General features: G+C 37.7%; 1 protein-coding gene across 7 annotated transcripts in view; it reads right to left on the minus strand.

Moving 5' to 3' along the window:
• The window catches only part of cabin1 (calcineurin binding protein 1), a 127,277-nt gene that overhangs the window by 73,188 nt on the left and 41,055 nt on the right, over nt 1-13,034 (minus strand). For 4 of the 7 annotated variants that reach the window (XM_067395482.1, XM_067395478.1, XM_067395480.1 and 1 more), the window contains 3 exons: nt 8,933-8,998; nt 2,410-2,589; nt 386-804 (listed from right to left, as the gene is read on the minus strand). In XM_067395482.1, coding sequence (XP_067251583.1) covers nt 386-804; nt 2,410-2,589; nt 8,933-8,998 — 665 coding nt within the window. The remainder of the gene's footprint in view (nt 1-385; nt 805-2,409; nt 2,590-8,932; nt 8,999-13,034) is intronic. The other 3 variants (XM_067395483.1, XM_067395481.1, XM_067395479.1) reach the window with 1 other exon arrangement.

Below are 13,034 nucleotides of genomic sequence, written 5' to 3' on the forward strand. Positions count from 1 at the left end.
AATAGACAGAAGAAAAGATTGAAAATATCTGTAGTAAATTATTACAGTAAAAAAAACAAGACTCTTCACTGCAGTCCTTCAGAAAAATGTGCTGAATCCCTTATATTTTGGATTAAAAACTGAATTTCCCCAAAATGCCACATATTTGCAAACTCATCAGGGATGAAAAAGGTGACAAAGATGTGACCCCCTCGAGAAGAAAATGTTTTAAATATTAGCTTTAAAATGTGGCTTTACAGCTCATTCTACCATGAGGTTATGGGGGGTTAAAAAGAGTTGTAAAAAATAAAAATTTTTCTCTCTAATTCAAGCTGTATTTTCATGTAAATACATCCCTGTGTTTTTGATGGCACAGAAATGACAGGTGTGCAGTGTGTGTGTGCACCTTGTGTGTCTTGCTGTAGGCGTACAGGTGGGCCAGACGGTACAGACTCTTGTAATGCTGTGGGAAGCGACTCAGACACAGGAAGAGAGACCTCACACACACGTCCACTAGTGTTTTCCTCTGTTCTCCCCGTCCCGTCGGCAGACACTTGGGCAACTCTATCACTTCCAGGGGAGGCGGCGGCTCTGGTCTGCGCTTCCCCTCGCTGGAGGAGCCCGTCTGGGAGTGGGGTTTGTGAGGTTGGGCCGTGTGTTGTGGCAGAGATGGAGCTTGGGTCGGGGTGTCTGTGGTAGGAGTTTTCGGGACGGAGGCCTCAGGGGAGGTGATGGATAAGGTGGTATCTGAAGACTCTTGTGTGACAGAAGATTCTTGAGACAGTGTGGCAGAGCTGATGTCTATGTTCTTGTCCTCCAAGGTGCCTGTGGGATTTTAAGAGGGCAGAGGTGAGGTAAAAAGCAACAGAACAGGGGAAGAGAACTTACTGTGTTTTGTGCTCCTGGCAAGACAGATATTGGCTAAATCTCATGAAAACTTACAAGACCATGTCTGGCTTTTTTAAATACAATATCAAAAGAAAATGCTAACAAGTTATATTTAGCCAAGACTATTTTTAGGATGATTAAGATTTTTGGGATTGTGTCATTTTCATGAAAAATAAGATTAGTAAAATGTAATACAAACACTTATTCCTGTGATCAAAGCTGAATTTTCAGCATCATTACTCCAGTCTTCAGTGTCACATGATCCTTCAGAAATCATTCTGATATGTTGATTTGCTGCTCAAGAAACATTTCTTATCATCATAAATGTTGAAAACAGTTTTTTCTGCTTAATATTTTTTTTGGTGAAAATCGTGTGATTTTTTTTCCAGGATTCTTTGATGAATATTAAGCTCAAAAGAAAAGAATTTATTTGAAATAGAAATCTTTTGTAACATTATATATATCTTAATGGTCGTTAAAGGTCGGTCTCACTGACCCCAAAATTTTGAACAGTAGTGTATTATCAGAAAGAAAAAAAAGATAAAATCATGTAAAATACTTTACAGTTTATTTAATAATATGTAATATTACACTATAACAATGATAATTAGTTTTTTTTTTTTTAACTGTAATGAGAATTTGTTGGGAAATGTGCTTAAACAGCATTAAGCATTACATTTACTGGTTATACTGTTGGAAGCCACTTTTATCGTCATCACTTTCACATCATTACCATGATTATAATCAGAGCTTGACATTAACTTTTTGTTCACCAGACACTGTGGCTAGTGGTTTTCCAAAGTTACTAGCCACTCAGCATTTTCACTGGCCACAATTTTGACATGAATACCATAGGAAAAAATTGCCATACAGATATATTTAATATTATCTCATAGTTTAGCAGCGGGTATATTAGGCTGCTGTCACTTTAAGACCTGACGCACGGATCCATTATGCTGTTACACATGCGTTTTCTTTCTCAACTGTTTACGTTCATAAATGTGTTTACATGAATACTCGCCAAGACCAGCATTTTGACATTATTTTTTATGTATTTGACCGTTTAAGCTTAAACAGTCAAATACATAAAAAATAATGTCAAAATGCCGGTCTTGGCGAGTATTCATGTAAACAACTCAATTTAGTACTGCGAGGCGACCTTATGTGTACCGACTCGCTGTCAGAGAGATGAGAGAAAGAGCAGCTGGTATCATTGATCTATTCAGCGTTTCAGATATTTCAGGATCGATATGTATTGAAAAAACATTACTTTTGACAACACTACGCTGCACTAAGTTTATTTCAGATGCCTTTTTAAACTCTAGTTGAAAAATGTATCAAATTCAACCCGCCTAGTAAGAGTGACTGCGTTACACGCCACTGATGAAATCCACATTACTTTGGCAGGTGTTAATGTCAAGCCCTGATTATAACCATGTATGAATTTCTGGATTTGCTCCCACATATAGAAATATACTGTTGTCACTTTCAAAACTTGTACCGGTATGTACGGTATGCATTCAGAAGAACTGGGATCATTACCTAGATTGTCCTCTACAGTGGCCCGTTTCTCTTTTTCAGTGGCATTTGTTTCTTCTGGAAAAATACTACACTTCCCAGTATCGACCTTGTGGCTGCTGTCCTGTGAGCTGGTGGGATCCATGAAGACATCCTGCAAGGAGCTGGAGTCCGACATGCCAGCAACACTGTCCTGACTTTGCTCTGATTTAGGGAGAAAATATACCACACAATTACACATTCAACAAGACCTTCCACCTCCGTTCTTTGTAAATATTCATATAGACCCTTCATTCAGATTGTTTCTGAGTAGCCCAATTTGCACAAATCCACAAATCAACACAGTTCCCAAGATGAATTGTGTAATATCCTCCTCCAATGGACAAAGGGCTGGAAACATTTGCAGGGATGAGATTATTACGAATGGCAGCTATACAGTACCTGAAGAGCAGGTAGGCTTATGTTGGAACAATTACAATGTAGAGGAAGTGAAATCGGAAATCTGTGCCCTGAGAACATTTGCTATCAATTTCTACAAATTAAAGGAATAGTAACAGAGTGCTGCAGGAATGAGTCCTGAAGCCTGGAAACGAGTTAGCAAAGTTAGCAAGTCAATTGGTTTTTTTGAATGGGTTTTTGTTTGAAAGCCTGAAATAATGTCTGATGTTAACACAAGCTCAATATATTTTCATGTTTTATTTTATGACATAAAATACATCAGTAACACCCACTCGTAATTTTAAATGTAAATTTAAAACAAGATGTAATAGAAGTCTACGGTGTCCCCTGAATGTGTCTGTGAAGTTTCATCTCAAAATACCCCATAGATTTTTTTAATAAATTTTTTTAACTGCCTATTTTGGGGCATAATTAGAAATGCACCGATTCAGGCTGCGGCCCCTTTAATTCCTCACGCTCCCCACCCCCGGAACTCGCGCTTGCCTTAAACAGCATAAACAAAGTTCACACAGCTAATATAACCTTCAAAATGGATCTTTACAAAGTGTTCGTCATACATGCTGCATGCATACATCAGATCATGTGAGTATAGCATTTATTTGGATGTTTACATTTGATTCTGAATGAGTTTGATAGTGCTCCGTGGCTAAAGCTAACATTACACACTGTTGGAGAGATTTATAAAGAATGAAGTTGTGTTTATGAATTATATAGACTGCAAGTGTTTAAAAATGAAAATAGCGACGGCTCTGATCTCCGTGAATACAGTAATAAACGATGGCAACTTTAACCACATTTAACAGTACATTAGCAACATGCTAACGCAACATTTAGAAAGACAATTTACGAATATCACTAAAAATATCATGGATCATGTCAGTTATTATCGCTCCATCTGCCATTTTTCCTTGCTTGCTTACCTAGTCTGATGATTCAGCTGTGCACAGATCCAGACATTAATACTGGCTGCCCTTGTGTAATGCCTTGAACATGAGCTGGCATATGCAAATATTGGGGTCATACATATTAATGATCCCGACTGTTACGTAACAGTCAGTGTTATGTTGAGATTCACCTGTTCTTCAAGAGGTCTTTTAAACAAATGAGATTTACACAAGAAGGAGGAAACAATGGTGTTTGAGACTCACTGTATGTCATTTCCATGTACTTAACTCTTGTTATTCAACTATGCCAAGGTAAATTAAATTTTCCATTTGATGGCACCTTTAAACATCATTACGCCAAACAGGTAAACTCATCTACTCAATAGCCTTGGTCCGTTTATAGTCTTGAAAACTATTTTAACTCAAAATTTCCAACTTGTAGATTTCAAATAAAGATTGAAAGCTGTCAGAAGCTTAATGCTGGTAACGTTGAAGTCATGTGACCATGGTGTAGTTCGCTTTTTCTTCTAGTGATCGTATCAAGGCTTTAAAATTCATAAAAGTTAATTCATGTTTTAATGTTAATTTGTGTAAATTATCTTTATAAACAAAACTTGTTTTTTTATCTTTATATCTTATCAAATTATCTTGATAAAACAAAACATAAATGTTAGAATAATACATTCATTTTATTTAGAATGATAAAAATCTATAGGGTTTTTGTCGAGGGAACCTGGCTGTGCTAACTTCAGGTGTTGGCCTACAAACAAAAAAGTTAATTCCTGTAGCACTCTATTTTTTTTTTTTTTTTTTTAACCACAAGTTGAAATTTCTGTCATTATTTACTCACCATCATGTTGATCCAAACCCATATTACTGACATTCTATCGTAGAACACGAAATGTAATGTTTTGCTCCAACCTGTTCTTTTCAAACACTGTGAATGGGGACGGACACTGTCAAATAGGTTTAAAAAAAGTAGTCTATAGGGCTTTTCACTCTGCGCTTAACCCTGGGTCTTTTGCGGAGTTAAACACGCATTAAAGTGCCAAATTTCTACAGTGTGAAATGATGCTGTGTTATAATTAGGGCTGGGACAATTGATTGTTGATTTGCGATACAAGAATCTGGAGCGATTCTGATATTATCCGATGACAAAGTACCACAATTCTCTCTCAAATTGATTTTGAGCTTAGTTTTTAACAGCAGATGGCACTACGTGCGTTAGAAACACCTGTACTCCGCTTGCTTCCATTTCCTTTACACACACACCACTTCAACCTAAAATAATCAATCATAAAGTTTGAAAAAGCTGAAGCGAATTATAAAAGTTGTCACAGTGGGATGTATTTACAGTAATCTCGCGTCATAAAAGCATTCTGAGCCGAGGTGCAAGTATATTTAACCACTTACATGACTCAGCCGAATACACGAGCGCTCTCCAGCACTCTTCACTGTGAGCATTTGAGTGTAAGGTTAAAAACTAGCCTAGAGCGCCATCTGCCGTTAAAACGCTCAGAATCGATTTGAGAGAGAAAATATCAGAATCGATACAGAATCATTGTATTGAGAAATGAGAAACGAGAATCAATGTATCGCCCCAGCCCTAGTTATAATGTTATGGCTAGATGCTTAGCAATGGACAACAACAGCATGCCTCATATTCATGTGCTTTGAACAGTCACAGAAACACTGCGGGTTGTAATAACAGTAGCTTCAGCATTTGAGAGGATAATGTCAAACAGCGACAGAAAACATGACAATTGGTGTGAAGAAGAGACCTTTTCATTCTTACGTTTATAGTAAATTTGATAATATAGTCGGCAATTTATAACATTAGAATTCGCAATGTTAGAGCCTTGGTGTAAAGATTTTGTGTGCGGCATTCATCCGATCAGTGACACTGACACTGCAAATATGCAAACACAGACGTTAACCCAGGGTAAATTATGAGCAATGTGAAGCGTGATTCAAGATAACACAGAATTCCATTTACCTGGAGTTTAGAATGACCCAGGGTTCACTATTTCAAGTGTGAAAAGCCCCTATATGACTTATATTCCAAGTGTTCTGATGCAATTTATGTGAGGAAAAGACAAAATTTAAGTAGTTATTCACGGTTAATTTTCCATCCACAGCATTTCTCAAATCTCATTCCTACATTTGCATATTCAAAAATTGTGTCTCGCATTCAGTTTCAAGACATGCAAGAACCAATGGTGTTTTGCCATCATCAACGCATCAATGCAAAACATTCAAATACATATGCACAAATTGTATGCAACAAACTCAGCAGAAAAGACTTAAATTTTGTTGTTCCTTTTTAAAAGTTCAAGAAGCCTTGGAATATTCTAATCTTCTATTTATAATCTTCTGAAGACTTGCAATATGCAAGTGAGTCATATAGATTTTTTGGATGCCGTATCCGTCGGTGTATATAAAACCATCTGCATGGATATTCTCCCTTATTTCTCCATTTGTGTTCTACAGAAGAACAAAAAAGTCATACTGGTTTGGAAGGACATTAGGTTGAGTAAATGATGAAAGAACTTACATTTTTGGGTGAGCTATCCCTTTAACAGGTACAGTGGTTTTCATCCAGGTCTGAGGGCAGAGCTTACAGGGCAAAACTACAGGGCACATGTTTCAATGCAATGTTGAACCCTAACTAGGGCTTTGGGGTAAAACAGCCAGCCTGCTCCTGAGGTAGACCAAAGCGCTTAAAAATATTGTGCTTCTCAGCAAGCCCAGAAAAGAAAGTTAATGTGATTTCTGTTGTGCTGCCCACAAACAAGCAGAAAAAGCCCCTGAGCATGCTGGGAGTGTCAGCATTTGGCACAGAGGGTATAAATTCATTAGCACACACCATCACCTCCATGACACAACAGAGTGCAGTGGCAACACCAACCTCCCCTCCTCCAGAGAACGCCAACGCACCCGCACACTCAGCGTGAAGGGGGAAAATGGTGCTGCGTCAGCCCAAAATTGCAGCTTCCTGCAGAGCATATTAGCAGCCATAGGCCAACACTGCCAGGAGGCCCATTAGTTGGTCTGTTACAGATTTCAACAGGAGTTCAAGAGCATGTTAAAGACATAATGAGAGTCTAGACATGACCCGGTTGTGTGCTGGGAAGCTTTGGGCAGAAAAAATGAAATCTCTTTGCAGAAATGATTGGTGTGATTGAGGGTGGAAATCACCAATAGAGTAAGAGTGTTGTAATGTTGAAGGCACAGAAGAAAAGGACTGTTGTTTTAAAAAGGTCAAGTGCTACTGCAGTTTGTAGAACTTGTATAATAAACTCTGATGTGACCCACAGTAAATATTAGATTGGGGTTAGGTCACCTTCCTCAAAAGCAGAGCGCACATCAAACTTTCACTCTGATATAAGGTTTATCAACACTGATAATGAAGACATAAGAATATTGACCAATGATAGAGCTCAACAGTAAGCTTACTGAAGTTTAAAAAAAAAAAAAAAGTAAAACAAATACCTATACCTTTCAATATACACTTCTACAAAAAAGTGTTTAATTGCGCATTTTCAGTGAAATTCATCAATAAACATGCCATATTTCGCATTTGCTGAAAAAAAGAACGGAAAGTATTTTCCATTCTCTCCACAGAGGTACACTGTATGGACAAATTAAGACACACCTCTCAATTATTTAATTAACGTGTTTCAATCAGACCCACTGCCATAGGTATATTAAATCATGCAGTCTGCATTTACAAACATTTGTGGGGGGAAAAAGGGTTATTCTGAAGAGCTCAGTGAACTCAAGCATGGTACTGTGATAGAATGCTATTTTTACAATAAATCAGTTCCTGAAATTTCATCCCTGCTTGATATTCCACTGTCAACTGTAAATTGTATTATTGGTAAGTGGAAGCATTTAGAAAAAGCAGCTGAAGACCATGTAAAGTCCACCAGTACAATGCCAAGCATCAGATGGAGTGGTGTTAAGCACACCAACACTGGACACTGGAGCAGAGGAAACGTGGAAACTATGGAGTGACCAATCACACTTCTCTGAGCTTGGCAAATACCAGGAGAACATTACCTGCCTGACTGTAAAGTTTTTTGGAGGAGGGATAATGGTATGGGGCTGTTTTTCAGGGGTTGGCCATAGGCCTCTTACTTCCATTGAAGGGAAATCTTCACTTGAAGACATTTTGGACAATGCTATGCTTCCAAAATTGTGGGAACAGTCTAGGAAAGCCCTTTTCTATTCCAGCATGACTGTGCTCCAGTGCACAAAGTAGGGTCCATAAAGACATGGTTGAGTTTGGTGTGGAAGAACTTGACTGGCCCACAGAGCCCTGACCTCAACCCCATCCAACACCTTTGGCATGAACTGGAACAGAGACTGCGAGCCAGGCTTTCTCGTCTAACATCAGTGCCTGACCTCACAAATGCTCTACTGGATGAACAGGGTGCAAAAATTCCCAAAGAAACACTCCAAAATATTGTGGAAAGCATCCCCTGAAGAGTGGAAGCCTTTATATTAATGTCTATGTATTTAGAATGTGATGTCATTACAGTCTCTGTTGGTGCAATGGTCAGGTGTCCCAATACTTTTGTCCATATAGTGTATCAACTAGCAATGCACTGAAACTATTTTTTTTTTTACTGAAACACCAATACCAAAACCTAAATTTAAATTCTTTAAATCTTTGTGCTGTTCAGGGTTGTTGTGTTTCCAGGTGATAAATTAAACCAGTCAGAGTACAGCTCTTAGCCACTTATCAATATTTCAGGCAAACAAATTGGTAGTCAAGCATAATTGTTGGTCATGTTGAAGTGTGTCAACACTGCTGACATGTTTAACTATTATAGCTTATCCAGGTTGTGCGCATGAAATAGTTTGTGTGCCAAAACCGACTTATTTTTTTGCCATTTCGGTTAAATATGTTTTTGGTAGCTGAAATTTTGGTGTTTCACTTATCTTACATAAACCCACCCCTTGGTTATCACATTTACAAAACACTTTCTATCACTTCCGGTCAAAGGCTTAAAAAAATCTGTATTTAACAATCTTCTGAAATGCATGAATGTGCATGGTCACTGTTGAGCTCTATGGTGTTCAAGGTACTTGACAATAACTGTTGCTAATTCTTTGAGGAACTTAAGCCCTGCTTTTGAGGAATGATAGGTGAGCCAGCAGTTTTGTAGTATTGGTTGTGCGAGGAAGGGCGTCTGTACCATACGCAGCTCCTGGCCGCAAAGCAGAGAGACACACGCAGTAGTCATGGTCATGTGAGAAGTCAGCTGTAGAGGAAATTCAGTTTAGAACATGTTTTATAACCTGGACTTAGAAATACATATGTGTATATTTTGGGTATCATTGTGGTGTGAATACAGCAGATCTTTCATTTTCTGTTCTGCTGAGAAATAGGCAGCTTTTTAGAGGTTATTCAAGTGAATCTCACAAAAACCTAGCAAGATCATGTATTTCACCATATTTGGGGGGAAATTGTGCTTAATTGTGCTGAAAAAGATGCCTCAAAGCAAAAAAAAAAAAAAAGTCCTTATTCAAAATGTGTTTTCTTTTGATTTTGGGATGAAATGTGACCTGCATGTGTTTGTGACATTCACCCATTAAGGTCCCGATATACTTCAAGCGAAATCGAAGAATGAACTGGTATGAAACAGCTCACCAAATCAAACTACCATTGGCAGATCTCGCCCCCCATTGACTACCATAGTAGGAAAATACTATGGCAGTCAATGGGGGGTGAGATCTGCTTGGTTGCAAACATTCTTCCAAATATGGAAGTGTAAAGCAGAACAAAGAAATGTATACATGTTTGGAACAACTTGAGGGGTAGTAAATGATCACAGAATTTAAAATTTTTGGGTGAACTCTCACTTTAAACGTTTCTTAATCTAGACGCCGCTCCCAGCAGCATGGACGGTGTTGGGATGTTAGCTAAGAGTAAAACGTATTTCAAACAACAAGAGCGGAAAAACACTTTGCCGTGAGTTTATCGGGGCCTTTAGAATCAACAAACATACAGGAGGAGATGTGAATTTATCAGGTCTTGAACTGTTGTATCAGCTTTGATCAATGACCTGATAAGAAGCTAAACTCATCCACGCACCAACATTTGCAGAAAAAGCAGTTGAAACTTCCCACTGTCTTTACCAAACCAGATTATTCAGAACAACCCACAAGAACAATTTCACCTCCCTTGCACAAGTGAGCCACAGCAGACACTTTAGACTTCAGTTTGCACACAGAGCAGTGCAGAGTGCATTGTGGGAAGTCTTTGTTGAATCAGGGTGCTGACCCATCATGCATCCATTAAGAAGCAGCAGGTGGGAAGCAGGTCAGAGGCAGGCAGAGAGGGAGCAGGCAGGAGGCAGCAGGGAGACAGGGAGACTAAAGCAGGCCATGGGAACAACTGAGGAATATGGGCAACATGTCACAATGTTCACCTTTAAAAATCACACTTCAAATCTGCCGCAAGCTGTTGTAAAGGTATCAGGAAAGCGATGAGATGAGGCCAGCCACAAAAAAAATTGACAACCTGAGCTGCACTATGTATTAATGAATAATATATTATTTGGGGCGATATCTTATTCACGAATAACTGTGAAAATAAAAATTACTTGATACAGGGAGAGTAAATACAAACAAGTATTTAAAACAAACGTTTATCTCTGAGGGAGGTTCACACAGGATGTGTTCTTGAATTGTTTCACTGTTTTTTCAGCATCTTGCATCATGAGCACTCAAGTTAAAACTGTTTAAAAATCATCCATTTTTAATCCTGTTCCGTCTTGCGATTTAAAGTGATATGAAATTATATTGGTTTGGTCCCTTTTTTTTTTTAAATTTCATTTAGCAATAAAAATAAATAAGAAATATGAAAATACATGCTAGTATGCTATGCAGCAAAATTTCAAGATAGCTTTTACTGTAAAAAGCATTATGAATTCTTCTATATGACCATGCCCTATATAGCTACAGAAACTAAATGTCCATTCACAGCCATGCAAGCTAAATGGTATTAAGCCTAAGCGTTGATGCACACAACAAGAGCCGAGCATAAATTTAGCCCCTCACAAATTCAATCCACCTTAATACTGAAGCGAGTGGCTAAATCTATGAACTGTATTCCAGCAAATGAGCACACCAAGCTGAGACTGACTTTAGCAACTAGGTCAAAGCCATCATCTGACACAGTTTCAAAAATACTGACTTCATTTCATCAAAACAGGCCACAGCAATATTTAATCAAGTGTACTATGTAATGCACCTTTTCAAACTACAAAAAGAACAAATATCCGAAACTCAAATATTCCAACTATGTGAATATTTATAGTGAACTTCTTTTAAATGCATAAAAGTAAATGTACTGGCTCTAGGTTTAATCATAACGTTCAATAAACATGTCTCAAATTGGGGTTTATTTACTGAGGTGAAACAATTTCTTTTAAGTGTTGTCAAAAGTACCGATTTCAGTACGAAAATTTTAAAAATGTAACAATACCAGCATTTCCCCCTAGCATTTTGAGCTCTTTTGAGTGGATTCTTAAACACTTCTGATTGGCCATTGTGTTCATCTACTCAACAGATATGTCAGTTATTTCTACAATGATCAATGTACAGGAGCGTTTGAAAGCACACAGAAGAGTTTGAAAGCGTTTTGAAAGTGGAAGCGGGGGCGTTTAAAAACTTTCAAAAGCTCCCATGTGTATCTGTGTAAGTGCTCGGGGGGAAGAGTCAAAGATGTCTATTTAAAACATGTTTTGAAGCATTGATCATTGTAGCCAAACACAGACATATCTGTTGAGCTTGTGAACACAATGGCCAATCAGAGGTGTTTGAGAATCCGTTTAACAGTGCTAAAAATGCTAAATTCACATTTTTAAAATTTCAGTACCAACTTGGCACCGAAGTCAGTACTTTTGACACTAATTAAAATTTTACATTAAAATAAGTAGTGAATTCTCTTTTTGTTATTAAAATGCAAAAATGATTTTTACCTAAAGGAGCACAAAGTTACAACTTACACACTACTAATTATGTTAGCACTACACCAGTAAACTTAGTTAAAATGTAACTCTACAAATAAACTAAATATTTACGTAAGCCTCCGACCAGGAGTAATTATTGGAATAAAATAGCAAACTGACTGAATTGCACCAATAAGCTCTTGTTTTATCAACAGACTTCAATTCTTCAGATATATGATAATGTTGACATTTAACACTTATATTTTAAGAGAAGGAACATTATGTGAATAAATAACTTTTTTAGCAGGCTGCTCTTGGATCACTGAGGTTAAACATCATATTACACCACTACACATTACTTTACAAAGAGTTTACAACCTACTATCTACGTTCTGCCCTAAGAACAAATGGTGCAATGGAATAAAGCACTAGTACAAAGTACTAGTTAATAGCTAGTAGTTACTAAGCCTTTAGTGTGGACTTTACATTCCAATTTAAGTAAGAACTTACAAATGGCTGGTGCAACCCTACCCTGAACACTGAGAGGAAATTACCACAAGATGGGAAGGAAGAAGACAGAGCATGAAGCTTTAAGCAATCTCAACACACAAAAAATGTATATGTACTACTCCAATATGGCCAAACAAAACTGCATAGCTCAGAAGCTTCTCCACTTCTGATCCAATTACTTTAAAAATGTAACAAATGACATCGAGCTGGTCTGGCCAACCAGTGATGACATTTAGGTTACCTACAGAACAAGATCAGTAGAGCATAGCAGCTCCCACCACAGTTAGCTAACATCTGCTGCCTTATTATATATAGTTTTGCTGTTGTTGTTGATACAACCAATCAAATAAAAAGAATCAGATAACAGCATGGTTTACTGGGTGAACGACAGCGAAGCACATTCATAATCTGCCTAGGAATGGCATGAGCAAATACACAATATTATGGTAATTCGCTAGACTGGGTGCATAAAATATGAAAGTAATTGGGCATCATAAACAACAAAGACTGAATGCAATGCATTTTGACTGAAAATCTGATTTCATTACCTGAAAGCAAGAAATGACAAAGACTACGTCCACATTAATCTGGATATATTTGAAAACGGCATTTTTTGTTTCAAAACGCTCTCCGTCCACACTGAAACATTTGAAAGTGCTTCAATCACGCTAATGCACATGCATAATAAGTAATAAAAGCTCACAGAGAAAATAAGAAAAGACCAGACATAATATTCTCACGCTTTTCTTCTGGCATGATCAATTTATTAGCAAAATATCTCACCACTTCAGGTCGCACTCAATCGCCATTACATGTCTGGTCTAGGGCTGCA

Source organism: Chanodichthys erythropterus, chromosome 9, assembly GCF_024489055.1.
Source record: "Chanodichthys erythropterus isolate Z2021 chromosome 9, ASM2448905v1, whole genome shotgun sequence".
Classification (NCBI taxonomy): Eukaryota; Metazoa; Chordata; class Actinopteri; order Cypriniformes; family Xenocyprididae; genus Chanodichthys; species Chanodichthys erythropterus.